Raw genomic sequence first — 26200 nt, 5'->3', positions numbered from 1 at the left:
CCTTGTTCTCCCGAAGTTCTTTGTGCAAAAATAGATAGACACCAACCAGTAAATCCACCTTTAATTTGCAGGGGTACATTGAGCTATGAGTGTGCCCTTTTCTGAATGAAGGGCAGCAATAAAAGCTCCCTGGCAGCACCAGGATGGGATGAGAGAGCCTTGCAAGGCAATGTGGCTCGTGGTGACAGCACCCTCGTGACCTTCACCTCAGGACAGCTCTGTGTCTGCAGTGATGTTGGCAGCACAGAGCAACAGATGTATCTGCAGCTGCCGTGGGTCATTGCTCAGTGCCACTTGTTTTCCTGCACTCTGCTCCCACCTGGGCACCTGAACCAGCAAGAGAACACCGGGAGAGTGGCTCTTGCTGCCTGAGGGTTCTCTTTGTTCTGCTTCCACAGCTGGGTGTGGGGACTTTGCCAGCAGTGTGGCCAAGAAGGCAATGACAGCTGGGTCTGTACCAGCCATGGTGTGGCCAGCAGGACCGGGAGGGTGACCATCCCCCTGTTCTGGGCACTGCTGAGGTACTTTGAATGCTCAGTCCAGTTCTGGGCCCATCATGACGAGAAGGACATTGAGAAGCTGGAGCGTGTCCAGGGAAGGGGACGGAGCTGGGGGAGGGTCTGGAGCACTACTGGTGGCTAGGGGAGCTGGGAAAGGGGCTCAGCCTGGAGAAAAGGAGGCTCAGGGGGGACCTTGTGGCTCTCCAGAACTCCTGACATGAGGATGCAGCTGGTGGGGCTCTGCTCCCAGGGAACAGGGACTGGATAAGACAAAACAGTCTAAAGCTGTTCAGGTTGGACATCAAGAAGAAGTTCTTGACTGGGGAGGGTGGTCAAACACTGGAACAGACTGCCCAGAGAGGTGGTGGAGTCCCCGACCCTGGAGGTGTCCAAGGAAGGCCTGAACATGGGACTCGGTGCTCTGGGCTGGGTGACAAGGTGGGGATGGGACACAGCTTGGACTTTATCTTGGAGGTCTTTTCCAACCCTAATGATTGTGTGGGTGAGGTCCAGCCCTCTTGCCTTGAGCATGCCTGGGAGTAGGAAGTGTCCTGTCTGAATTACAGTGGCAGTTTGGTGTCAGGACAAAGCCCCAAACTGCTCACTGGTCTGGTGTGCCTCAGCTTTTTGCTCTCAGTACATCCACTGTGCCGAGTTCAAAGGGCCGATCACAAGGGATGCGTGCTAAAATAAGCTTTCCCCTCATCCTCCGGGCTTAGGGGGATTCTAGGAATTCATGGTTCATGAGATATGTGGCTGTGGTGTCCATTTTTAGTGACCTTAAATGAAATTAAGGGCAACATGAAACATGTTTTTCAAAACACTAGTGACAGCAACTCTGCTGCAAGCCCACAGGGTCAGCTCTCGTTGGGCCAACACAAACAGGGTCAGCCACTGTGTCCGAAAGACAGGGTGATATCCCCTGTGCTGCAGCAGCAGCTACAGGTGTCCCAGGCTGCTGCAGCTCGGAGTGGTGCTGTGGGAGGTGGCAGGAGCTGTCTGGGGGGAAGGGAGGGGGCTTCTGGCTTCACACAAGTCCTGTTGGCTTTGTTCTGCTGAGGGAAGGCAGGTCCTGCAGCCTTGGGTGAGGGTCCATGCAGTATAGAGAGCAAACAGGGGTTGCTGAACAGTGACAGATGACCAGAACAGCCAGAATGGCTTGGGATGGAGGAGACCCTTCCTCTCCTGCACCGGGAGCTCACTCCACCTGTGCATGAAGGCTCCCACTGTTCCTGCCAGCTGCTGCCCTGCCAGCCATTGCCTGGCTGCTCCGTACCAATCAAACAGCGTTTGGGACTGGGAGAGCTCAGTTCAAAGCCCACTTTCCCAGTATCCTTCTCACGTGGGAATTGCAGTCACACATCTAAGAACCTGCTCAGCATGGTGTGATGGGGCTTTTGGCAGCAAGGGCAATGAACGTCGTGGGCAGCCAAAATTGTGTTTGAAGCTAAACCTGTGTAGTGTATTCATGATTTGACATTCATGAACTGTCCACCGCTGGCCAGATTTGGGTGCTGTTCTTTCTGATTAGTCTCTATTTTGCCATGGTTTGTCACACTGAGTTTCAGTCATGGCCTCTCATCCTGTCCTCCCTGACCCATGCAGTGGTAGAAATTGCATATACAAGAACTGCCATAACTGATCCTACATGAATCCTCATCCTTTTTTTCCTTCCCATGGCCTTGCTCTCCACCCTATACAGAGCTGGTTTGGGTTCCTTCACCACTGTGCAGCTCTGCCCAGGCAACCCTTGAGCAGGAGTGGTGAGGCAGGTCCCTCCTGTGCTATCATTTGTTTGACATGTTGGTGAGAGTGAAGTGCTGGCTGTGGTCGTAGCTGGCAGGAGAGCATGTTCCTAGTAGAGGAAATTCCCACCAAAGAAAAGCCTACAAAACACAGATAGGTCCCAGAGTTACCAAAATTGGGAGAAAAGAGCGTGTCCTTTCTTTACACACTGTATATGGCAAAAAATGAACAAGAATTGGTGAGCAGGCGGGAGTGTCGATCCCATCCTTCCAAATATAGGGAAGGGGCTGAACCAAGGGAACTAAGCTGAGCCTATAAAAGCTGTCAGGAAAAAAGCACTTGGTGGCTCCTGATGTCCTGGCCATGCTCGGGGCCATGCTGTGACTCACCTGCGGAGGGACAGAGGGCTCCTACCACAGGTCCTGTTCCTCATGCTTGGAGTCTCTCAAGGCTGTAGCACTGTGGTGGGAATTCTGCTGTAGATTTCCCGCTGGGCCATTCCCTGGCCAGGGAAGGAGTGGTCTCTGGTGAACTCTGGCCCTCAACGGGCACAGTTACTTGCAGTAAGTGAGAGGTGTTGGGCCTCTGGAGAGGCTGTAGCTTAGTTAAAGTGTGACCTTTGACTGTTTGTCTTTCAGAGATCTGAGATGTCAGCTGATTCCTTCCTGCTTTGTGTTGACTGATTGTTCAGGTGAGGATTTGAAGCATGAAAACTAACAGGCTGGCATGAGCTGGCTTTTCTCCTGTGCTCACTGTGGGTAGGTCCCTGTTTTTGCCCCTGCATGAGCTCCTTCAACAAGCCACAGCACGTGTCCATTCCTGCCCACTGTGGCTGCTCACCAGAGGACTAGGACAGGTTCCATGTTAATGGATTAAAAGAAATTAAAAACCAGAAGAAAAATAATCTTCAGGGCTTCACTTTTTCTCAGGACTACATGGATCCTTTGGAGGGAGCCCTCCTCCTCCTTTGGACACAGATCTCCTTTCCTTGGGGCCATGAAGGGTGGTAGCTCTTCTTCACTTTGCCTTTGTACCTTCCAGCTCGGAAAAGCAAACATCTCCCTCAACACCTCGCCTCACACACCTGAGAGCTGGGAGGGGTGAGCTCGGAGCAGCCAACTGGGGAGGGCTGGTGAATGTTCAGCTCCACTCTGCCTTAAACACCACACAGGGGACCAGCCCAGCAGGGTCTGTCTTTCAGAGCCATGAGCAGAGACGTTGGCATGGAGGTTTTTGGCGAGGCCGCGCCGTACCTGCGCAAATCCGAGAAGGAGAGAATAGAAGCCCAGAACCAGCCTTTTGATGCCAAGACCTACTGCTTTGTGGCTGACCCCGAGGTGGAGTACACCAAGGGGAAGATTAAGGCTGCACAGGATGGGAAGATAACTGTTGAGACAGAGGATGGCAGAGTAAGTGCATTCCTTCTGGCCCTTCTCCCAGCCCTGCTGAGGGACCCAGGGCATCTGCTGGGGATGAACATGGAAAGCACAAGGCTAGCACAGGCAAGAAATCTGCCCTGCCCTCCCCCCTGTCCTCTGACTGAGCCTCCACAGGAAAGTATAGCTCTGGATGGTGGGATAAAAGTATTCATTGGACAATTATTCTTGGTTTGGGCTTTAAAAATCAGTCAATGCTCTAAACCAGGTTGGATCGTAGCCTTGCCGGTCTTAACTTAGTTTTTAACACTTTCTCAGCTAACACTGTCATATCCATTCATAAATTCCTTCCTTTACTGGTAGCTGAGCAGACAGATACTTTGCAAGTCACCTTTGCATGTGAAATTGTCAGTGTCACTGGCTGCAGTTTCCCAGAGGAGCCTCCAAGGTGTTAATCTTCCAAATCGCTGAAATGTCTTAGCAGCTTGTGTCCTGATAACTTTTGTAAGAATAACTGCAGCAGTTCAAAGAGCCACCATGACCAACATCTTGGCAGTAGGTGCTACAAGACTTTTAGAAAGCAGTGGCTGAGTTAAGCTGCTGCCAGCTGTGAACACCTGCCACCCCCACAACATATCCACGGGCTCTGGCTGTGTGACAGGATGGTTCCCCACGGTGTGAGCCCAGCAGACAGTGCTGTTTGGTAGAGACAGAGCCTTTCTTTAATTGGGAATGGCCACAGGCAGGAGTGGAAAAAGTCTGTCCTAAGGATGGATTTGCTGTTGGTGAGTTTTGTGCTGTTTGTGTCCTGGCTCTCTGGAACTGTCATGGGAACTCTGGAGGTTGGGAGGTTGGCTGGCCAGCAGATGTGCCCCAGGCTCTTACAGCCATGAGCAACAGAGACCTAAAGTTCATAAGCAGTGATAATGTGGTGAGAGATCTGGTCCAGCACAATGCAGGTCTGTGTGGTCACAGCAATTCCAGTAAATTTACATCCTGTCCATGTACCAGTGTTGTAGAGTTCCTGGCTGGCTGCAGTGTTTGCCTTGAAATTGCCATATCTTGTTTAGCACAGCTAAAAAGAAAGAAAAATATGAATTAGAGCAGCCTTAGAGATGTTATTACTTCTCTGTGTTTGTGGCAGGACTGTCAAGAGTTGCTGAATCAAAGTTCACTCTTTCTTTCTGAATTACAGACAGTTGCTGTCAAACCTGATGATGTGTATGCCATGAACCCACCTAAGTTTGACAGAGTTGAGGATGTGGCCATGCTGACCCACCTGCACGAACCTGCCGTCCTCTACAACCTCAAGGACCGCTACAGGTCCTGGATGATCTATGTAAGTTCCTTCTTTTGGCACAGGAGAAAATACAGCTGCAGGAGCTGGACTTCAGTGCCACCTCTACTTTTTTCCTGCAGACCTACTCGGGTCTCTTCTGCGTCACCGTCAACCCCTACAAGTGGCTGCCGGTGTACAACCCGGAGGTGGTGTTGGCCTACCGAGGCAAGAAGCGCCAGGAGGCCCCTCCACACATCTTCTCCATCTCTGACAATGCCTATCAGTTCATGCTGACTGGTGAGCTTTTCTATTTTGACCAGACTCAGAGTAAAAAAGTGTGTCAGAACCACTGCTTGTGCCAAGTGCCATTCCATACTGCCATGGCTCCGTCACCTTTGCCATCTTTTGCAGAGTGCTTGGTCTGTGTAATACTGCAGATTATCTGCTCGGTCTTTATTTTCAACCCTAATTGATGCAAAACCAGCTCCAGATGGTTTTCCCCATCTCCTGAAATATTTTTTTTTATTTTTGAAGCACTGTTGTGCTGCACATTATCTGTATTTCTGGTCTAAGTACTAAGCTAAGCAGCATAACTGGGACCTCTGCAAAGGGCAGTTGCATTTGGACAGGACACACTATCTGGGAAGTCCCTGGGCAGCACACCTGCACGTGGCTTCAAGCAACAGCAGGCAGATCCAGAACAGAGCTGGTAGAAATACTGTCACCAAAATACATGGTTTTAATTTGAATAAAGTCCCGTCCTATATTAAACGTAATAAAGAATGGTAAAGACAGAAGCAAAAACAAGTGCAGGATGGAGCACAGGAGGAGGAGAGAAGATAAAAAGTGGAGTATAGGGAGGGAAAGAGAGGAGGAGAGCAGACCATGCACATTTTCCGTTTCGCCTGCAGAGATTTTGTTTCATTCCCCCTGATGGACACCAGGTCACAGTTAGTGCTGAGAACCAGCACTTTCCCTACAGCTCCTCTGACTGCAGGTATTTTTCCCTTTGACAGATCGTGAAAACCAGTCTATCCTGATCACGTAAGTGACACTTTACCGTGCCATAAATCGAGTCTCTCCTGATGGGAGAGAATTTGCTCAAAGTCCTTGCAAGGAGTTTAAAAGATAAAGCGAGACGTCTTCTGTAGTTTCAATGCTTCCAGATAGTTGTTTATTAAGTCTTATCAGAGGAACTGAGCCACCAGCGTGACCCAGGTACAGCATGGAAGGAGGAAAAGTAGGAGTGAGAGCGAGAGAGCCATTACCAAGATTTACACAGCCTTTTAAAGATATTTTAGCCAATAGTTACTAAAAATGTACATTATTTTCACTTTCTTACCAATTATTCAGTAACATGGGCAGGAACTGCAGAATTTTCTATCCAATCAATCCAAACTACTTTTACTGCAGAACATGGAGTAGTAGAAGAAGGAGAAGAAGGTTTAGAGAACAACAACAATCCTCCATTTTGATATTTTTTACTCTTATCTATTTACTATAAAGAGAAGCCTAAAACCTCTAAATTTTTCACCCTATGACAATCTTACATCGTAGTCTATTACCTAATTCACACCACTGTATTTTCTAGTTGTTGTCTGACTGTTGGTAATTTTTTCCAAGGTTTGAAGCTAAAACAGTGTTGTTCAGGGGGGTAGGAACCCTTAAGAACAGGCAGAGAAATATTCTAGGCACTCTGGGTTCCTACACGCAAGTGCATCTGCCACTTTGGACTTTGTCTCCAACAAAAAGTGGGCAGATTATTCTTCACTCTGGGCTTCCTTTCTGCAGCGGAGAATCCGGTGCTGGGAAGACGGTGAACACGAAGTGTGTCATCCAGTACTACGCCACAATAGCAGCCAGCAGGGATCCGGCCACCAAGAAGGAGTCCCGGATGAAGGTGTGAGGAGGAAGGGCTTGGTGAGGGGCAGCTCAGGATGTTATCCCCTTGTGGCTGTGGACAGCACTGGTGACACACACTTAACTCAAAATATCTTTTATTAACTTCAGCCACTCTTGGAAAGGCAGTAGGACCAGGGGCTGATGTGCAGTTAGCACCACAACAAATACAAGCCACCAGAGCTGCCACTGATGCTGCCCAGGTGTAGCTTTACCTGGACTGAAACCAGGTCTGCAGGATTGGTGCCCAGGAAGAATCAGAGGCTCATTTCTTAGCATGGATCAATCTGTCCCTGTGGCTGGGACCTGAGAGCTCTGACTGTTTGGGAAATTCCGAATAAGATGACAAGTTATTTGTTGTTTACCCCCGGCACTGGTTCTTGGTGCTGGAGTTGAGGAGGTGCTGCAGCAGCAGTGTACAGCTGAAATGAAGGGCATGTGGCTGTACGTGTAATCAAGCCATAGAGTCACTTCTTCCTACCACAAAGCTCATGGTGTTTTTCATTAATTATTCAATTATTCTTGCAGGGTATGCTCAAGGATCAAATCCTCAGTGCCAACCCACTGCTGGAGGCCTTTGGGAATGCCAAGACTGTGAGAAATGACAACTCCTCACGCTTTGTGAGTCATCCTGTGTCTGTCTTTCTGCCCTCCTGTGTTTCTAATGCTCTTTGCCTGCTTGTTAGTTGTGACTGCAAGCCCCTTGGCTGGGAAAAATGTTCTTGCTGACCAATTCCTTGTTATTTATGAGATGCTGATGTATTAGCAGCTGTTTTCTGCTCACACTGCTGCAGCCCCTTTATCTATCTTTATATATTGAAGCTAATTCAGACTGATTTGGTGATGCTGTCACTAAGACGGAAGAGGTAAAAATACTCTGAGATTTCTACACTGACCACCACCTTTTGTCTGCTTGCCAGGGTAAATTCATCCGTATCCACTTTGGAACCTCTGGAAAACTGGCCTCTGGTGACATTGAGACCTGTGAGTAACTGGGGGGAGGGCTGACAGCTTCGCTGGAAAGTAAAGAACCTGAAAAATGTCTGTGTGCATACATGTTACAGACTTGCTGGAAAAGTCAAGAGTCACTTTCCAGCTGAAAGCTGAGAGAAGCTACCATATCTTCTACCAGATCCTCTCCAATAAGAAGCCTGAACTGCTTGGTAAGGACAGCCCTCACCTGGTGACATTGAGTAAAGTCAGTGTGGGAAACATTTCCCTCAATGTGCCAGCTCAGTGACAGAGGGTCCAGTGGCACCAGGGCACAGTGCCCTGTGTCACATGCCCCCAGGTGTCCCTTTGGCAGTGCCTCAGTCTGTGCAGAGCAGGGATCACGTGCTGATTTACATCCTGCCCAGGTTCCCCAAGCTGTACTTGTGTCTCTGCATAACAGGGTCACACTAGGGCTTACTCCATCTCCATTTATCCTCCCTGGGTAAGTTGTAATACAATCTGTGTGCAGGTGAGGTGCAGGGGTGGCCAATGTACTCTGCCTCACACCTTGCTATTCTCAGTGGTGTGGAAATTCTAACTTAGATGGGCCAGATCCTGGGAATACTCTTCATTAGAAAGGTAAGCAATTCTGGGTGCAGGATGGCCAGGTACCCTGATCTACAAACCATTTATCTGAGCTTTTCATCATACGGGGAGAAGTTATTTCCTGTTTCCAGCACAGCCCCTCTGACCTTCTCCCCCTTCCCACTGCCATGGCATTCCCTACCCATGCCCCACATCTGTCCCTTTTGCCACACACTCAGCTACTGCACTCATCCTCGGTCCACTCTGCCCATCCCTCCCAACTACCCACAGAACATTTCCCAAGGTGGAGCTCCTGCTCCCACCCTCCCACTCTGTGCCCTCTGACTGTTTACCACCTCACTCTTCCCTCCCCAGGGAGATTGCTGTGTCTGTACAAGGACAGACATATTTACCCTCGGTGTACAGAGGGCTTCCTCTTCTGCACACAGCCCCACCACACAGCTGCATGCCTGCCCCTCTCCTCTTACTCTGCCATAGGATTCAGGACTGAAAATTACTTGGGAATTTTGGCCTCAGTTAGATGGAGATGAACACACATGTGTGCATCACTCATGTGCACCACAGCACCCAGCCCCAGGGGGTGCAAGTGCATTCAGGGATTAGTGTGTATCATGTATGAGGATAAGCACAAATGAGCCTTATCTAAAGGCCTCTTTCTTAAAAACTATTTCTGTGGATGGCCTGTGTTCTGTGTCTGCCAGTGCTGAGTGCTCAGTTCTGGGTTCTCGACATTAAAGTGGAAGGACTGCTCAGCCAGGGGAAGGCAGATGAGAGGCTTTACTCTGTCTTTCTGGTCTCTTAATAGAAAACCAAGAGTTTGGGATGCAAAAGGAAGGAGAGCCTGTGAAACCTTGCTGAGCCATTGTTCCATCTTCACTGCCAGGCTCTGGCTCTCAGTCCTGTGTTTGCCTTTCAGAGATGCTCCTTGTCACAGCCAACCCATATGACTATCCCTTCATCAGCCAAGGGCAGATCTCTGTGGCCAGCATCGATGACCGGGAGGAGCTTGTAGCCACAGATGTGAGTACAGTTAGCAAGGAGAGACAGTGTCACTTTTACTCTCACCACTGTTAAAGCCAGCTGATCTGTCTGGTGTGCAGGCAGCCATTGACACTTTGGGCTTCAGCCCTGATGAGAGAATGACGATTTACAAGCTGACGGGGGCGATCCTGCACTATGGGAACATGAAGTTCAAGCAGAAAACACGTGAGGAGCAGGCAGAGCCTGATGGCACAGAAGGTAACACCTTCATAGCTGGGAAGAGAACTATTTCCAACTGTTTCCATGCCATTTTTCACTAGAAATGGAGGGAATCTTCCAGGAGAGATGCAGTTGTTCCTTGACAAACATAAAAAGGAGGTTTGATTTTCAACTTACCGTCTCAAGTAGAGGCACTTTGTGCATCCACTTTATTCCTGATGACTCTGCTGTAGGACTCTGTGCCTGGGGCACATTACTGTAGTGCTCTCCAGTTTCTGGTTACACATACAGACTTGTTCTGCTTGGGTGATACTGTGGAGAAGTGGCTTGAAGGGAAAAACTCTGTGTTGTCCCATCAACAGTGCACTCATAGGTTTCACCACATCTGTTGGGGCTGCTGTAGCCACTCCATCATGAGGACCAGTCCTTCAAGGCTGTTCAGAAAAGTAAATGAGAATGTTAGTCAAGATTTGTGGATGGGGTTAAGCCAATCAGGTTGCAGGTTTCAGAGTGAGCTCTGGCTGGTTCCCATGCCCTGTGTGTGCCTGAGCTAAGAAGAAAGTATTTCAAGTTATTACTTTGTTTTCCAGAGGCTGACAAAGCAGCATATCTGATGGGCCTGAACTCAGCAGACTTGCTGAAAGCTTTGTGTTATCCCCGGGTGAAAGTGGGAAATGAATATGTCATGAAGGGCCAAACAGTGGATCAGGTGAGTGTCAAGGAGCAGCAGGGACCGTCCTCTCTCTCAGGAACAGGAATGGGTGCAGGTCACAGCTGAGAATGGCCGGGACCATTAAGGCCTGTTAGTGCACTGGGTGGGCTGTGTATGTGGGCATGGTGAGGGGTGTTTTATCCTGGGGATGCACTGGCAGTGCCCTGACAGGTGTGTGACCATCTCCCTGCAGGTGCACCAGGCAGTGAATGCCATTGCCAAGTCTGTCTACGAAAAACTCTTCCTGTGGATGGTTGTTCGCATCAACCAACAGCTGGATACGAAGCTGCCACGACAGCACTTTATTGGGGTCTTAGACATTGCTGGCTTTGAGATCTTTGAGGTTTGCTTTTACACAGTACTCTCGGACTTCTGCCTGTCTCTAAACACTGTTTTCATTTTGTTTGACTTCTCTGACCTTTCCTCCTTCTCACCCCAGTGCTGCCCTCAAGAACAAGGCAAATCTGTCTGAAGCTGCTTCTGCCTTTGTAGATCCATCACCCACTTTGTAAGAGAAGAGACATAGTCTTGAAGCTGCTGTCTCTCTCCCCACAGAAGAGAGTATCCATATTTAGTGACATTAGGGCCACCCAAAACATGGCCAATGCAGGCTGCAGCAACCGTGTGCTGCACTGCTCAACTTTTCTGTAAGCCTGGACACCCATGGTATATCTTTACACTGTTACCAAAACCTGTCTGGGACAGTCTGGCTGACCTTGCCATGAGATCTCTGTGAAAAAAATGTATCAGTTTAACACTATTAACACACGTACTCAAATATTAGTTTAACAGCCTGGAGCAGCTGTGCATCAACTTCACCAATGAGAAACTGCAACAGTTCTTCAACCACCACATGTTCGTGCTGGAGCAGGAGGAGTACAAGAAGGAGGGAATTGAATGGACATTCATTGACTTTGGCATGGACCTGGCTGCCTGCATTGAGCTCATTGAGAAGGTGAGTTTCTTAAGCATCTTGTGCAATCACACAAATTGGATCTGTAAAGGGTTCTTTAGAGTGTTTGCACTGAGTGCCTTCAATACAATCTCTCTGGGAAACTTTCAGGTCTCTTCACCTCTTCTGTTTCTTTAAACATTACCCTTGTGATTAATTAATTATCCACTGACTGGGAATGTATCCTGTCTTCCAAAAAGGCCCTCCCTTCCTCCCTCCCTCCCTCCCTCCCTCCCCTCCCTTCCCTCCTTCCTCCTCTCTTTGCATATTCGTTCTTCCTCAGGTTTCTCTGTCAGTTGAATTCAAATGCCAGAAAGCCTCATGCTTTTTGTTCCTTCTGAGTAAGAAGTCACTACTGTATTCTAAGAAGTTACTACACAGTTTTTGCCTGAATTCTTTTGTTTTCCACATGCTGTCTGGGGAGTTCAAAACAGTATATTAAAATCTTATGAGTCCTTTTAAGTATCTTGCTGGCTGTTCACAAAAAATCTTGCTTACCTGCTTCTCCCAGGCTAATTCTCTATAAAATACCTCCAGTACTTCAATTTTAGCATGTCTTTCACTCTGTATTATTATTGCTTGAATTCATCTTATTTGAAAACACCATTTTTCTATTCAGCCCATGGGCATCTTCTCCATCCTGGAAGAGGAGTGCATGTTCCCCAAGGCAACTGACACCTCTTTCAAGAACAAGCTCTATGACCAGCACCTGGGCAAGTCCAGCAACTTCCAGAAGCCCAAGCCTGGTAAAAGCAAGGTTGAGGCCCACTTCTCCCTGGTGCACTATGCTGGCACAGTGGACTACAACATCACTGGCTGGCTGGAGAAGAACAAGGACCCTCTGAATGAAACTGTTGTGGCACTGTATCAGAAATCATCTATGAAAGTTTTATGCCATCTTTATGCCAGTTTTGCTTCCATAGATGAAGGTAAGCTTGGAGGATTATGTTTCCAGTTTGGGGTTTCCTACTGTACCTCTTACCTGGCATGTATCACTGTTGAGTCAGTGCTTGTGTGCTGTGCATTAGATGCACAATTACAACACTGGCAAAGGGATCTGCAGCAGTTCCTCAGCTGGACTGTCATCTCATTTTCCAGCTGAAGATGGTGGAAAGAAGAAAGGAACCAAGAAAAAGGGCTCTTCCTTCCAAACTGTCTCTGTACTCTTTCGGGTAAGTGTGTTCTCTGGCAGAGACTGCTGACAGGACAGTCCTGTCACACCTGGCTCCACAGCCACATTTTCATTTTTAGACAGGAGGGAAGTTCTTCAGCAGTAGCCATTTACTTTGCTGATGCCTACACAGGATTGTAGAATATTCACTAGAGGAGCAAGGAGAAAGTTCTGAATTTTTACTTTTCAGCAGAGCCAAATCACTTTGAGAACTGAGATAATACAGAGATTAGAAATGATCTCTGTTTTACAGGAAAATCTAAATAAGCTGATGTCGAACTTACGAACAACTCATCCTCACTTTGTGCGTTGCATCATTCCCAATGAAACAAAGACCCCAGGTAATTCATAAAACATAGAAAGGTGCAGAAAGAGCAATTGACCAATGCTAGAACAATCAGTATGTCCCCATGTTGCTCTGTCACAGGCCTGATGGATCACAAGCTTGTTCTGCACCAGCTGCGGTGTAATGGTGTTCTGGAAGGCATTCGGATCTGCAGGAAAGGATTTCCTAACAAGATATCATATGGGGATTTCAAACAGAGGTCAGTAATGACATTCTTGTGTCTGCATTGAGCCCAATTCATTTGAAAGAAGAGTCTTGCTAAACCAGTCCATGATATAGTTGTTAGGAAAGGACTATTTTAATATTTAACACTCATGGAAAGCAGAAGACATATCTAATAGCATGGTCTGTGTGGGCAGTGCCCACCCAGATGCCTTCCTCAACACTGTATGCCAAAATCTATTTTTAATTCATTCCTGTTAATCTGAATGTTTGGATATTCTTTGCTTTAAATCTCAAATTGGACACAAGCATGTTTCAGCAAAAATACAGAGGGTGGTCTGTGCACATCCTGTATTTAACAGCTATCTAATAGAGTTTTGAAGAACGTGGTTTAAATAATTCTAACTAGAAAGGTTTCACAGAGAGGAAATTGTGTTAAACCCAATACTCCTTCTTGATGAAATGTTAAGTTTAACTGGCAAATGGAGCTGCAGTAACAAAAGCGACTTCAAGAGGAAATCCAAGTTAGTTCCACATGGTCCTCTCATTTTCTGCTGGGCAAACATTTCTGCATGCTAACCTTTCTACAGCATTAGCACATTCCTTTATAGATAAAACCCCACAACCAAAAAATCTTGTCTTGGGAACTGCTGTGCAATTAAGACATTTATAAAGGGTTGCTAAATTCACCAAACTGGTGATAATGAGTGTGACACAGATGAGCAGAGTCTCTCCGTTCCAGTGAGGGCTGTAATGCATCCTTGGAACCTACTGAACTGACCTGCTGGTATTTGCTGCTTTTCTTACTGCTTTGCTATTTGAGGCTGGAGGTGTGAGTCAGACTCAGCCTTCCTCTGTATCTTCAAACTGACAGCTGTTCTTGTGGCATCCTGTGCACTAAAATGGTTCTGATGGGTAAGCTTTTTCTTTGTTTTATCAGATACCACCTTCTGAATGCCAGTGTCATTCCAGAAGGAACGTTTATTGATAGCAAGAAGGCGTGTGAAAAGTTGCTGTCTTCCATTGAGATTGATCATACTCAGTACAAATTTGGACACACTAAGGTAAATGTTTAATTTTGCCATCATTCATTGCACTGAAATGTAAGCCCAGCAACGGATGATGTCTGTTCTTTGGCTGCAGGTGTTCTTCAAGGCAGGCTTGCTGGGTGTCCTGGAAGAGATGCGAGATGATTGCTTAGGACAGCTGATCACACGGACCCAGGCTTTGTGCAGGGGATACCTCCGGAGACTTGAGTTGAAAAGAATGTTTGACCAGAGGTGTGTGTCTTCTGCCAGGCCTGGTTGCTCAAAGATGGGCTTTATTCACAGTACTGATGGATCACTTTGGTTTCAGGGAGTCCGTCCTCTGCATCCAGCACAACATCCGTGCATTCATGAAAGTCAAGCAGTGGCCCTGGATGAAGCTGTACTTCAAGTTAAAACCCCTCTTAAAAAGTGTGGAAACTGAGAAAGAACTGGCCATGATGAAGGAAGAGTTTGAGAGAACAAAAGAAGAACTGGCTAAATCAGAAACCACGAGGAATGAACTGGAAGAAAAAATGGTGACTCTGGTGCAAGAGAAAAAGGACCTACAGCTGCAAGTACAAACTGTATGTAATTTAAATAATTTTTGGCTCTTCAGATTACATCAGTTTTGTCTGATGCCAGGAAAGGGCTGAAAGGAAATCCTTTTATTTCACGTTCCAGCCATTGAATAAGCAGGTGATTTCTGTAAGTGTCAGTGCCAATGTGTGACAATGAAACACATTTCTGTTCTCTATAAAAAGGAAAATGAAAATTTGGCTGATGCTGAAGAAAGATGTGACCAGCTGATCAAACTAAAATTCCAGCTGGAAGCAAGAATAAAGGAGGTAATGGAAAAGCTGGAGGATGAGGAGGAGATGAATGCTGATCTGGCAGCCAGAAAGAGGAAACTGGAGGATGAATGCTCTGAGCTGAAGAAAGATATTGATGACCTTGAGTCAACATTGGTCAAGGCTGAAAAGGAAAAGCATGCCACCGAAAACAAGGTGCTTTTTATTTCTGCAATGTTTAATTACAGTTTCTCTGTCTATGTATAGGCTGTAAAGGTTCAGTAAACTTGAATGCTTACACACTGCTGTGTAAGGACATCTATGGGCCTGGTACTGAAGCTGGGCACCTCTGTTGTGCAGGAAAACCAACCCATAAGCATACAAAAATGCATTAAAATTAAAGTTCAGCATTGCTTTGTGACTTCTGAAGGGTTGATAGATAAGCAGAGAGATTGTAGAGTTTGACCATACAATGCAAGTAATTAAGCTCCTTTAGGAGTCTAACAACAAGTTCATTATCTGTGTTCATTGCCTATGTGAGGGCCAAAATTATTAGTGACCTTTAAGTATTTTGCTTTACAATAGGTGAAAAATCTGACTGAAGTAGTGACAGGTTTGGATGAGACTGTTGCAAAGTTAGTCAAGGAGAAGAAGGCCCTGCAAGAGGCCCAGCAACAGGCACTGGATGACCTGCAAATAGAGGAGGACAAAGTTAATACCCTCACCAAAGCTAGGACCAAGCTGGAGCAGCAAGTGAACCATGTGAGTATGTTCCACACAAGGAGAAAAAGCAAATTCTTTGGTTGTTCCATCAGTCATGTTTATATATGTTTATGTTGCAGGTTGAAGGATCTTTAGAACTCGAAAGAAAAGCATGTGTGGACCTTGGACGAGCAAAGAGAAAGCTTGAGGGAGACTTGAAACTTGCACAGGAAACCATAGTAGATCTGGAGAATGATAAACAACATTTAGATGAAAAATTAAGGAAGTATGAGAAAAAAAAATTGGTGAAAAATGTATTATTTGGCTTTAACTGGACATATTTTTTTTTATTAAAAGAACATCTCCTTCACAGGAAAGACTTTGATTTTAACCAGATGCAAAATAAAATTGGAGAACAGCAAAATTCAGGTACTCATTTGCAGAAGAAGATCAGAGAATTGCAGGCAAGAGACTTTATGTACCTACTTCATCATTACTGTTTGCTTGTTTTAAACTGTAGTACCACGAGTAATGCTTGTCCACAGTTTGGCACTGGCTCCGTCAGACACGGGGGAAGCTTCCAGCAGCTTCTCACAGAAGTCACGCCTGTATCCCCCCCACTGCCAAAACCTGGCCATGCAAACCCAATACAACAACAGAAAGCTGTGATCTAAAGTTAGAATGAGTTGATCCATAAGTCCTTTCCTGTCAGTAAGTCTTTACCTACGATACCAAAACAGTGAAATTCAAAGAAAGTTTGTTCTGCTCATAGTCTCCAAAACAAGGTGCTTGGTGTTCTACTGTGACAAATATGCATTAACCTGAGCACTGAATTACTTGTTCCCTATTTAATTACTGATGTGCTATTACCTCGTTATATAGGCCCGTGCTGCAGAGCTGGAAGAGGAGGCTAGGAGTGAGAAAGTGACGCGGGCAAAAGCAGAGAAGCGTTGTGGTGAGCTGGCGAGGGAGCTGGAGGAAATCCGTGGAAGTCTTGAAGAGGCTGGAGGAGCCACCGCTGCTCAGACAGAACTCAACAAGAAGCACGAGGCAGAATTCCAGAAGATGCGCCGTGACCTGGAAGAGGCCACGCTGCAGCACGAAGCCACGGCTGCTGCCCTGCGCAAGAAGCACGCGGACAGCACCGCTGAGCTGGGGGAGCAGATCGACAACCTGCAACGCGTGAAGCAGAAGCTGGAGAAGGAGAAGAGCGAGATGAAGATGGAGATTGATGACTTGGCTGGTCGTACAGAGACCATTACCAAGTCTAAGGTGTTTCTCCTTAACTTAAGTACTTGAATTGTCAGTATTTCTGTCCGCTGGGAACTTTACAAACACACCTACACAGATTCCACTTTCTTATTCTCTTTCAGGCTAATCTGGATAAAAGGTACCGCACCCTGGAAGATGAGATGAGTGAGATGAAAGCCAAACTTGAGGAGCACCAGAGGAATGTGAATGAGATGGTGATACAAAAAGCCCAGCTCCAGACAGAGTCTGGTAAGGAAGGCACCAAGATGTGCTGCGAGGATATTTTTTCCCTTCAGTAGCAAACAGATTCTCTCATGTACCATTCTCTGACCAGTTTGTTGTAAGGTCATTGAGCATAGTGCTCAGGGGAAATCTTAGAACGAAAATGAAAAATTGAGAAAAAATGTAAAATGGCTGAGGAAAAATCTGAAAAAGACAATATTAGAGGGCTACAAGAAGTACTGAGAATTCTAGAGATGATGGCATAAGCTCTAGGCACCTCTCCAAGAAAGGGGAAAGGTGTATTTCAGCCCACAGGACAGAGGATGACATGGAATAAAGGTTTTCCAGTTACTATAAATCTTATGAAAGGAAACTTTAGGGTTTAGCTCTTGCATCACAAGGCCAGTTATGGGAAACTGCTACAGCATTTTGTGTCAGTTCAGCCAGTGTGACAGCATAAAATCCTACTGCTTCAAAATTAAAATTGGGCTTTAAAAGAAACAATTAAGCAAATTTTCTAAAGCATTTGTCTTCAGGAAAAAAATAGCATCCAGTGGATCAGAACTGTAATAAGGGATACAGTTCGAATTGGGGAATCAGGTGAATTTAGATAAAGAAAGAACACCACCAAAAGCATTTTGAAGGAGTAAAATATATTGTGCAATGGTAGATGTATGTACACAATAGGAGCAACTGATAAGGTAAACAGTGCTGTGTGATTCCACTTACCTATTATTATTTTTATTATATATGACTGGTTTCAGGATGCTTAATCTGGACAGTATTGAGAACTTGTTCTCTCTTGTCACAGGTGAACTAAGCCGTCAACTCAAAGAGAAAGAAACTGTGAGGTTGCAGCTGTCCAGGAGCAAGCAGGCACTTACACAGCAAGTGGAAGAACTCAAGAGGCAGCTGGAGGAAGAGATCAAGGTAGTGTGAACCAGTGAGCACCTGCTAAGGCTTCAAAATGTATCCAGGTCTCAGTTCATTTAAAAAACACTTTTGGGAGTTTGTAAGTATTGCCTATAGTCTAACACAGTAAAATTACTCCTGGGCAGGATGTGTACAGTAAGCACTGTGTGCAGGGCTTAGGACAACTCTGCTAAGGATGACTCTGGCATGCTAGAAGTGATTTAAGTTTTGGTGAATTTTTTCATGTTTTTAAATTTTAAAGCCATGGTCTGTGTGATTTCTTTAGCTTCTGTAGCCACAGGGAAGAAAAGTTACAGCATATGCCAAGGTGAAAGCATCACTTTTGGTCTTTTCTAGTGGTAGAGTTGAGAAAAGTTGGTGACAGGTAGAGGCAGCTGCCTGAACACTTACGAAACCCCAGCTCTTTGTCTTCTGATCAAGCTGCAGGAATCATATTTCAGATGTGCAAGGTCATGAGGTCGCCTGCTGGTCACAGCTAACATAAATACATGACACTATGGGTGATTTTTAGGCCAAGAACGCCCTGGCCCACGCCCTGCAGTCCGCTCGCCACGACTGTGACTTGCTCCGGGAACAATATGAGGAGGAGCAGGAGGCCAAGGGGGAGCTGCAGCGCGCCCTGTCCAAGGCCAACAGCGAAGTGGCCCAGTGGAGAACCAAATACGAGACGGACGCGATTCAGCGCACGGAGGAGCTCGAGGAGGCCAAGTACAGAATAGATGAGATGAGCTGTCCCGATGTATATTGGGCAGAACATAGACCCACTTTTAGTAGCCTGACCTAAATTATTTTCTTGGGGTTTACATATAGTCATAATTAAAATCAGACACATAATGCAATGATTTTTTTAATCATATGCTTGTTTTATTTATGTGCCTTAAGGAAAAAGCTCTGTCAGCATCTTCAGGAAGCAGGGCAGCAGGAGGAGACACTGAATTCCAAGTGTGCTACCTTGGAGAAGATGAAGTTGAAGTTGCAGGGGGAGGTGGAGGATCTGACGCTGGACATAGAGAGAGCAAACACATCAGCAGCTGCCCTTGACAGGAGACAGCAGAGCTTTGATAAGGTGATAAGTGAGCACAGTATCTTTCAAGTGTAGCCTTCCTAGAAAGCCAAACTAACACTCTGTACATCAGTCAATGCTGAAGTCAAGGTGAATCTAACTAGAGCCACAAGGGCATGGCAGTAGGAATTTGTCCTGGTTTCAGAGACTGCAGTATTTATCTAGTAAAAAATACAGTCACAGATAAACTAACAGTTTCAGTGCCAGCAGAAAATGAAACATAATAGGCTCTCCTATGAGGAAAGGCTGAGAGAATTGGGATTGTTCAGCCTGGAGAAGAGAAGCTTCAGGGTGACCTAATTGTGGCCTTCCAGTGCCTGAAGGAAGCTACAAGAAAGGTGAGAGAGACTATTGACAAGGGCCCAGATTGACAGGACAAGGGGGAATGGCTTCACACTGACAGAGAGTAGGTTTAGATTGGATATTAGGATGAAATTCTTCCCTGTGGGGGTGGGGAGGCCCTGGCACAGGTTGCCTAGAGAAGCTGGGGCTGCCCCATCCCTGGAAGTGTCCCAAGGCCAGGCTAGACAGGGCTTAGAGCAACTTAGTGGGAAGTGTCCCTGCCCATGGCAGGGGATTTGGAACTAGGTGATCTTTGATGTCCCTTCCAACCCAAAACGTTCTATGATTCTATGATGTCTTCCAGGTCATGGCAGAATGGAAGGGGAAGTATGAGGAAAGCCAGCTGGAACGGGAAGCTCTCTCTAAAGAATCAGGCTCACTGAACACAGAGCTTTTCAAAGTGAAAAGTGCCTATGAGGAAACCTTAGATCAGCTTGAAACAATCAAACGGGAGAACACCACTCTCCAGCGTACGTGTTTGGCTCTGGTTTCCTGTTAGCTTTCACAGACCAACCACAACAGGGTGTGCTCCACGAGCACGCTCATGTCTGCAGGAGGGCACCAAGTGACAGCACTCTGTCCTTCCTGTGCTCTCCATCTTAATTCAGAATATCAGTGTCTTACCAAAAGTTGTCAAGCATGTTTGTAAAGTGATGAAGCTAATAAAGCAAATGTCCTGGCTCTCCATTATCTGCTGCAGACAGTGAGGGGCGATTCTCAGGTAAAGGTAGTGACCTCAGGAGACTGAACAGCTCACGAAAGTGAGTTTTACAGGTGCCTGTCCATAGATTTAACACATGCAGGGCTCTTCCAGGCTCTCTGTGAGGATGTCTGTGAAACCCCACTGATGCCCCACTTAGCCTGCATGAGTGGGTTCTGTCTGGTTTTATCTGAACATATTGACAGACATGCATACACTGTGTACACGTGTACATATGTGTACACATATTTATGTGTGCAAAAGAGGTGCTGAATGCAGCAACAAAGCATAGAGTTCAGCTCCTCTGGTTGATGCCATTCTTCTCTCACAGAGGAAGTAGCTGATCTGACAGAGCAAATAACTGCAAATGGAAAAATGATCAGAGACCTTGAGAAAGCCAAAAAGCAAGCTGAAGTAGAAAAAAATGGTCTGCGATTAGCTCTGGAGGAGGCAGAGGTGAGCTAGTTTAAATATTACTGTAAAGAGCATGCTGAACAGCTTTCTGTTCCCTTTTTTGGCAGTAGCTGTGTGCAAGGTTGATTGCCACGAACTTTAGGAGTTTCTGTGAAGTCACTGAGTACCACCACAACAATAATGTTCTCTGAAATGTTACCTTCCTCTTTATTTTCCCCCTTTTTCTTTTAAAGGCAGCCCTTGAGCACGAAGAAGTCAAAATCCTTGGTGTCAACCAAGAACTGACTCAGATGAAGTCAGAAATCAGCAGAAAGATTGCTGACAAGGATGAGGAGATTGACCAGCTAAAAAAGAACCAAGAAAAGATTGTGGAGACAGTGCAGAGTGTTTTGGACGCTGAGATCAGGAGCAGAAGCGAATCTTTAAGGCTGAAGAAGAAGATGGAGGGAGACCTGAATGAAATGGAGATCCAGCTGAGCCATGCCAACCGCCAGGCTGCAGAGACACAGAAACACCTACACAGCATCCAGGGAGCTCTCAAGGTCTTGCTTTACCTTCTGGTTGATTTATTTTTAAGCACAGTATTCGGGAAATTCATTAGGGCAAAACTGGCTCTTCAAATACAGGACACACAGCTGCACTTGGATGATGCTCTCAGGACACAGGAGGACCTGAAGGAGCAGGTGGCCATGGTGGAGCGCAGGGCAAACCTGCTGCAGGCTGAAGTTGAGGAGCTGCGGGCAGCCCTGGAGCAGACGGAGCGGTCGAGGAAATTGGCTGAGCAGGAGCTTCTGGATGCCACTGAACGTGCACAGCTCCTCCATACCCAGGTAGTTTGCTTTGCTAAGACTGATGTGATTTGGGGTCCAGAGATTGATGGAGGAAGAATGAATAGTAATTGATAGTCTCTATGTGTAAGAGACCACAGACAGACACTCAAAGCCTCTCTCTTTCTCCTTCACAGAATGCCAGCCTTTTTAATACAAAGAAGAAGCTTGAAACTGATACGGCACAAATCCAAACAGAGATAGAGGATGTTACTAATGAAGCAAAGAGTGCTGAAGAAAGAGCAAAGAAGGCAATGACAGATGTGAGGATGTTACTGTGGTTTTCGCTTTGAATTTTCAAGGCTTCCAGTGGCATTGCTGCTGGGAGTTAATGCAAATACTCTTGTCACATGGTGGACAAGGAACCAGTCTGTGGGCCTGGTTGAAAAGGCTACGTGTCAGAGGAGGATTAGAGCAACAGGGAACATGTCCTGCTGACAGATGGGGCTGTTGCCATCACAAAGAACTAAACCCACATTTAGTCAGTTGAAAACAAAATAACTTTCTTCAGTGCTGCATGAAAACGTAATCCTCAAAGAAATCCTGCAGTATTGAAACCAGTAAATTGGCTAAGGTATTTGAATAGTTGTCTTTGCAAAATCCTATTTAACAACTTTTCAAGTGAGAATTGTAAATTTCCATTCAGAATTGGTGCTAAATCCTCCCATGCAAGACCTGTGAAGGTCAGCCAGGCAATAGGACTGGTGAGTCATGGGACTCTTTCTGCTAATGATTTTTGATGCAGAGGATCAAACAAAAATCTCAACACTTAGATAGATTATGTGGAATTAAAATAGAAAGAAAGTTTTTCAGCTTGCTTGTGAAAAGGGGGAAAAAAAAAGAAATAGAATCTCAGAATCATTATGATTGGGAGGGATCTCTGGAGATCATCCGCTCCAACCCCCCTGTCCGGGAAGGGTCATCTGCAACAGGTGACACAGGAATGTCTCCAGAGGGAGACTCCATGCCCTCCCTGGGCAGCTGTTCCATGCTCTGCCACCCTCCAGGGAAAGAAGCTCTTCCTCGCGTTGAGGTGTTACTGTGTTTTAATAATTTTTATTCTGTTTGATTAAAAGAGAAAAAAACCATTACAATGAATTATACACGCATACACGTATCTATTTATATAAAACTTCTAGTGCTCACATTTTTCAATTTAGACCTTTTCAGATATTTTGCTGCCAAAGCAATTTGTTGAATTTTACCTTAATTATAAGTAATGTCACTCAAAAAATATTTCACCGAAGTGCTTAATTTTATTGTGTAGGAATGCAATGTTTGAGAGCAAAATAAATCTTAGTTTGTCTTAAATAACATAAATTAGTCTGCAGTAAAGCAGACTTCTCCCATCCTTTTCCCTACTATTTCATGTCATGTTTTTGCCATTATCATGTCAGGGAAAAAACAAAACAGGGAGTGGGGTGGCAGGAATGGTCAGCAGGACACAGGAGTTAATCCCCTGCTGGTGCACAGTAGGTGCTGTTCTTTCACATTCTTCCAGTTTCTTGTGTCATCTCCCTTCCAAGGCAGCCAAGATGGCAGAAGAGCTGAAGAAGGAGCAGGACACCAGTGCCCACCTGGAGAGGATGAAGAAGAACCTGGACCAGACGGTGAAGGACCTGCAGCACCGTCTGGAAGAGGCCGAGCAGCTGGCACTGAAGGGAGGGAAGAAGCAGATCCAGAAGCTGGAGGCCAGGGTGGGTACCAGCACTGAACATGGGTGTCAGAAACATCTTTCTTCTCCAAGTCCTGTGTGAGGGCTTAAACCAATTGTTGATTAATTCACTAGATCCGAGAATTAGAAGCTGAGCTGGAAGAAGAACATAAACAATCTTCAGAGGCTATGAAAAACATCTGCAAATATGAACGGCGTGTCAAAGAGCTCACTTTTCAGGTGGGTAGAAATAGAAAGCAATTCTGATGTTTTGTCTCCCAAGGACATACAATTGCATGTTCTCTTTCCACAGTGTGAAGAACACAGGAAAAACACGATTAGGTTACAAGATCTGGTAGATAAACTGCAGATGAAAATCAAATCCTACAAAAGACAAGCTGAGGAAGCCGTGAGTCACGAAAGTGAAGCAAATACCTATTTACCAGTTCATAGGACTGTCAGTTTAAAAGTTGACTCTGTGCCCCAGCATGTTGCCAGATGGTTTTAAATTTCTTTTTGTTCTGCACTTTCAGGATGAACAAGCCAATATTAATCTCTCCAAACTGAGAAATGCACAGCATAAGATACGTGAGGCCGAGGAAAGGGCAGATATTGCTGAGAGCCAAGTAAATAAGCTCAGAGCTAAGGCCCGAGAAGGCCCTGCTACAAAGGTAAGGCTTTACTGCCAGTGTACTATTTGCTCAAACAAGTCTAGCAGCAGATTTGTGCCTCGCCAGTGGTACAGACATCATTTGGAAATGACAGCTCTGGAAGGAAGGGGCTTTTAAAGACAAGCTGAGTGGGGTGGGGTTGTTCAGCCTGAGGAAGAGAAGGCTCTGAGCAGACTTTATTCTGTGACTCTGGGGTTTCAGGCTCTGGTGCCGAGCATGAGTCTTCTGGCCAGTTTCATCACATTAGTTTCAGATTTAAGGAGTTGCCTCATAAAGTGAAAGTAATGAGAGCCAATCTAACTGAACATTCCTAGAACAGCCCTTCTTTGAGCCTCAGGCAGAACTAGCATTCTGATTGAGAAAAGAACAGAAGCTCTGTGCCCTTAGCTGAACTTCCTGGACAGTTGTCTATCTCCAACCCAAGAGTGGTACAAGATCTAGAGCTGCCTTTCCTCATGTGGTCTGAGCAGGTGTAATGCCTTTTGACTGCACTAGTCTAGCTCAGTTGGTGGTTGGAGGTAAAATACTCTCAGTCCATGTTTTGGAAGAATAACTAGTGACTAGAGCATATATCCAGGAAAGGGAGAACTTTGGCTTCAGGCTGCCTTCTGCAGCATCCTCTTACTCATACAGCATTTTCACACTTGAAGACACACTATGGAGAACCTGCTTTCTCCTGAACGATCTAGCCTGAGACTCAACAGACAGTGTTGGCTCTTCCAGAGGCTGGTCTGCAGCTTTCAGTGAGTCACAGAATCACAGAATTAACCAGGCTGGAAAAGACCTTTGAGGTCATCGAGTCCAACCTGTGACCCATCACCACCTTGTCACCCAGCCCACGGCACTGAGTGCCACATCCAGGCTTCATTAAACACCTCCAGGGACGGTGACTCCGCCACCTCCCTGGGCAGCCCATCCCAGTGCCCAGCCACCCCTTCTGTGAAGAAATTCCTCCTGGTGTCCAACCTAAACCTCCCTTGGCACAGCTCAAGGCTGTGTCCTCCTGTCCTGTTGCTGGCTGCCTGGGAGAAGAGACCGACCCCCACCTGGCTGCCCCCTCCTGCAGGGAGCTGTAGAGAGGGACGAGGTCCCCCCTGAGACTTCTCTTCTGCAGGCTGAGCCCCTCCAGCTCCCTCCGCTGCTCCTCACACCGCTTGTGTTCCAGACCCCTCACCAGCCTTGCTGCCCTTCTCTGGCCACTCTCCAGCATCTCCACATCCTTCCTAAATTGAGGGGCCCAGAACTGGACACAGCACTCGAGGTGTAGCCTCACCAGTGCCAAGTACGGAGGAGGAATCACTTCCCTGGTCCTGCCACACTATTCTTGATCCAGGCCAGGTGCCATTGGCCTTCTTGGCCACATGGGCACACTGCTGGCTCATGCTCAGTCAGCTGTCGACCAGCATCTGCAGGTCCCTTTCTGCCTGGCTGCTGTCCAGCCACTCTGTCCCCAGCCTGGAGCATCCCCCTGCAGGTGGCTGTTGTGACCAAAGTGTGGGACCTGGCACCTGGTGTCGTTGAACCTCATATCGTTTGATTTGGCCCATCAATCCAGCCTGTCCAGGTCCCTCTGCAGAGCCCTCCGACCCTCACCTGATGCCATGCACCAGTAAAAGGCTTTGACTCCTCAGTGCTTGCCTGGCTATCTTGCCAACACCCCAGGGGATGCACTAGGATGGCTGAGTCCAGGTTACTGAGCAAAGGCTCCAGATATGAGATTACATTATAGAGGGAATGCTCAATCTCTAACAGAATTGGAAGCCCAGAGAGAGGCAAGATTTCAGGAATCTTCTACTGGATATCCCCAGGTGAAGGCTGGTTGAACACACTGACTGTGGGCCACTCTCTGCAATATCCTGTAGGTTTAGATCCTGCTTTGAGGTGCCTGATACTCCCTTGCACCTGGGAGATGTTAGAAAATACTCAGTGTGAGAGAATTCACGTATCTGTGTTTGCTTTGGGTTGTTTTCAGTGTGCTGAAGAAGAAATGGAGTTTTCTGAGAGCAGGTAACAGAATGTTGTTAAAGACTTGAAAACGTTCTTCCCGTAGGACTGGGGCCTCTTTGAAAGGGGGGAAGGGAGATTAGAAGTTCAGAGATTGTGAAACACAGCCTGGTGACAGACTGTGCCTGCTCCAGACCCGTAATGCAAGGCTTAGGGCTCGCTGCTTTTTGCCCCTGAAAAGAAGGAATAAGCTTAGCAGTACCTGTGTCCCTGTTTTGCCAGTGAAATAATGGAATTAATCTTTTCTTCATGCTTCAGCTGTGGACACTGGCCATCTTGGTGTTACCTGCTTATATTCAACTCACACAGTGGTTTTAAGGGTTCCAGACACCACTGCATTGGCTCGGGCTCCACTTGCACATCCTAGCTAGATGGTGCACTGAGATGGATGATTTTAGGGATCAAAAGACTCATCTTGGCATGTGTGGACTAAACAAAGCCTCTCCTTTCCAGGTGGTGTTAGGAACTGAAAAATGAGCTTCTTCTGGGATAACCAGAACTTCCACAAAGTATCTCTCCCGCTGTGGTAGGAATTTTCCCATTGTTTGTGAACACAAACATTGCTGCTGTGACAGTGTCAATAAAATAGATATCAGCAACTTCAGATGCTCCAAATGTGAATGTTTAAATGAGAGTCATTTTGTTACTAAGTTAAGTATAGTCAAAACTGTGGGTTGGAGCCTTACTACTTCTCTGAGCAGTTTGACCAATTTTATCCT

General features: G+C 46.5%; 1 protein-coding gene across 5 annotated transcripts in view; it reads left to right on the top strand.

Annotated features, from left to right (window-relative positions):
* The window catches only part of LOC125335726 (myosin-3-like), a 29206-nt gene extending 3121 nt beyond the window's left edge, over positions 1-26085 (top strand). The window contains exons 1-41 of one of the 5 annotated variants that reach the window (XM_048323567.1): positions 943-2665; positions 2885-2937; positions 3448-3655; positions 4818-4961; positions 5042-5198; positions 5918-5945; positions 6693-6801; positions 7329-7421; positions 7721-7784; positions 7865-7963; positions 9256-9359; positions 9440-9578; positions 10130-10248; positions 10445-10594; positions 11036-11206; positions 11823-12132; positions 12302-12375; positions 12628-12715; positions 12802-12919; positions 13823-13946; positions 14026-14162; positions 14239-14494; positions 14672-14914; positions 15284-15460; positions 15541-15686; positions 15774-15864; positions 16283-16672; positions 16774-16900; positions 17685-17803; positions 18318-18514; positions 18689-18872; positions 19516-19681; positions 20243-20367; positions 20559-20867; positions 20952-21155; positions 21290-21415; positions 22679-22849; positions 22942-23046; positions 23120-23215; positions 23340-23477; positions 25935-26085. In XM_048323567.1, coding sequence (XP_048179524.1) covers positions 3452-3655; positions 4818-4961; positions 5042-5198; positions 5918-5945; positions 6693-6801; positions 7329-7421; positions 7721-7784; positions 7865-7963; positions 9256-9359; positions 9440-9578; positions 10130-10248; positions 10445-10594; positions 11036-11206; positions 11823-12132; positions 12302-12375; positions 12628-12715; positions 12802-12919; positions 13823-13946; positions 14026-14162; positions 14239-14494; positions 14672-14914; positions 15284-15460; positions 15541-15686; positions 15774-15864; positions 16283-16672; positions 16774-16900; positions 17685-17803; positions 18318-18514; positions 18689-18872; positions 19516-19681; positions 20243-20367; positions 20559-20867; positions 20952-21155; positions 21290-21415; positions 22679-22849; positions 22942-23046; positions 23120-23215; positions 23340-23477; positions 25935-25958 — 5826 coding nt within the window. In that variant the 5' untranslated portion in view covers positions 943-2665; positions 2885-2937; positions 3448-3451 and the 3' untranslated portion in view covers positions 25959-26085. Of the gene's footprint in view, positions 1-934; positions 2938-3447; positions 3656-4817; positions 4962-5041; positions 5199-5917; positions 5946-6692; positions 6802-7328; positions 7422-7720; positions 7785-7864; positions 7964-9255; positions 9360-9439; positions 9579-10129; positions 10249-10444; positions 10595-11035; positions 11207-11822; positions 12133-12301; positions 12376-12627; positions 12716-12801; positions 12920-13822; positions 13947-14025; positions 14163-14238; positions 14495-14671; positions 14915-15283; positions 15461-15540; positions 15687-15773; positions 15865-16282; positions 16673-16773; positions 16901-17684; positions 17804-18317; positions 18515-18688; positions 18873-19515; positions 19682-20242; positions 20368-20558; positions 20868-20951; positions 21156-21289; positions 21416-22678; positions 22850-22941; positions 23047-23119; positions 23216-23339; positions 23478-25934 lie in introns of those variants that run through there. The other 4 variants (XM_048323568.1, XM_048323569.1, XM_048323570.1 and 1 more) reach the window with 4 other exon arrangements.
* Positions 26086-26200: the final 115 nt, after the last annotated feature.

Source organism: Corvus hawaiiensis, chromosome 19 (assembly GCF_020740725.1).
Source record: "Corvus hawaiiensis isolate bCorHaw1 chromosome 19, bCorHaw1.pri.cur, whole genome shotgun sequence".
In the NCBI taxonomy this organism is placed as follows: domain Eukaryota; kingdom Metazoa; phylum Chordata; class Aves; order Passeriformes; family Corvidae; genus Corvus; species Corvus hawaiiensis.
This window is presented reverse-complemented; position numbering and strand designations above follow the sequence as displayed.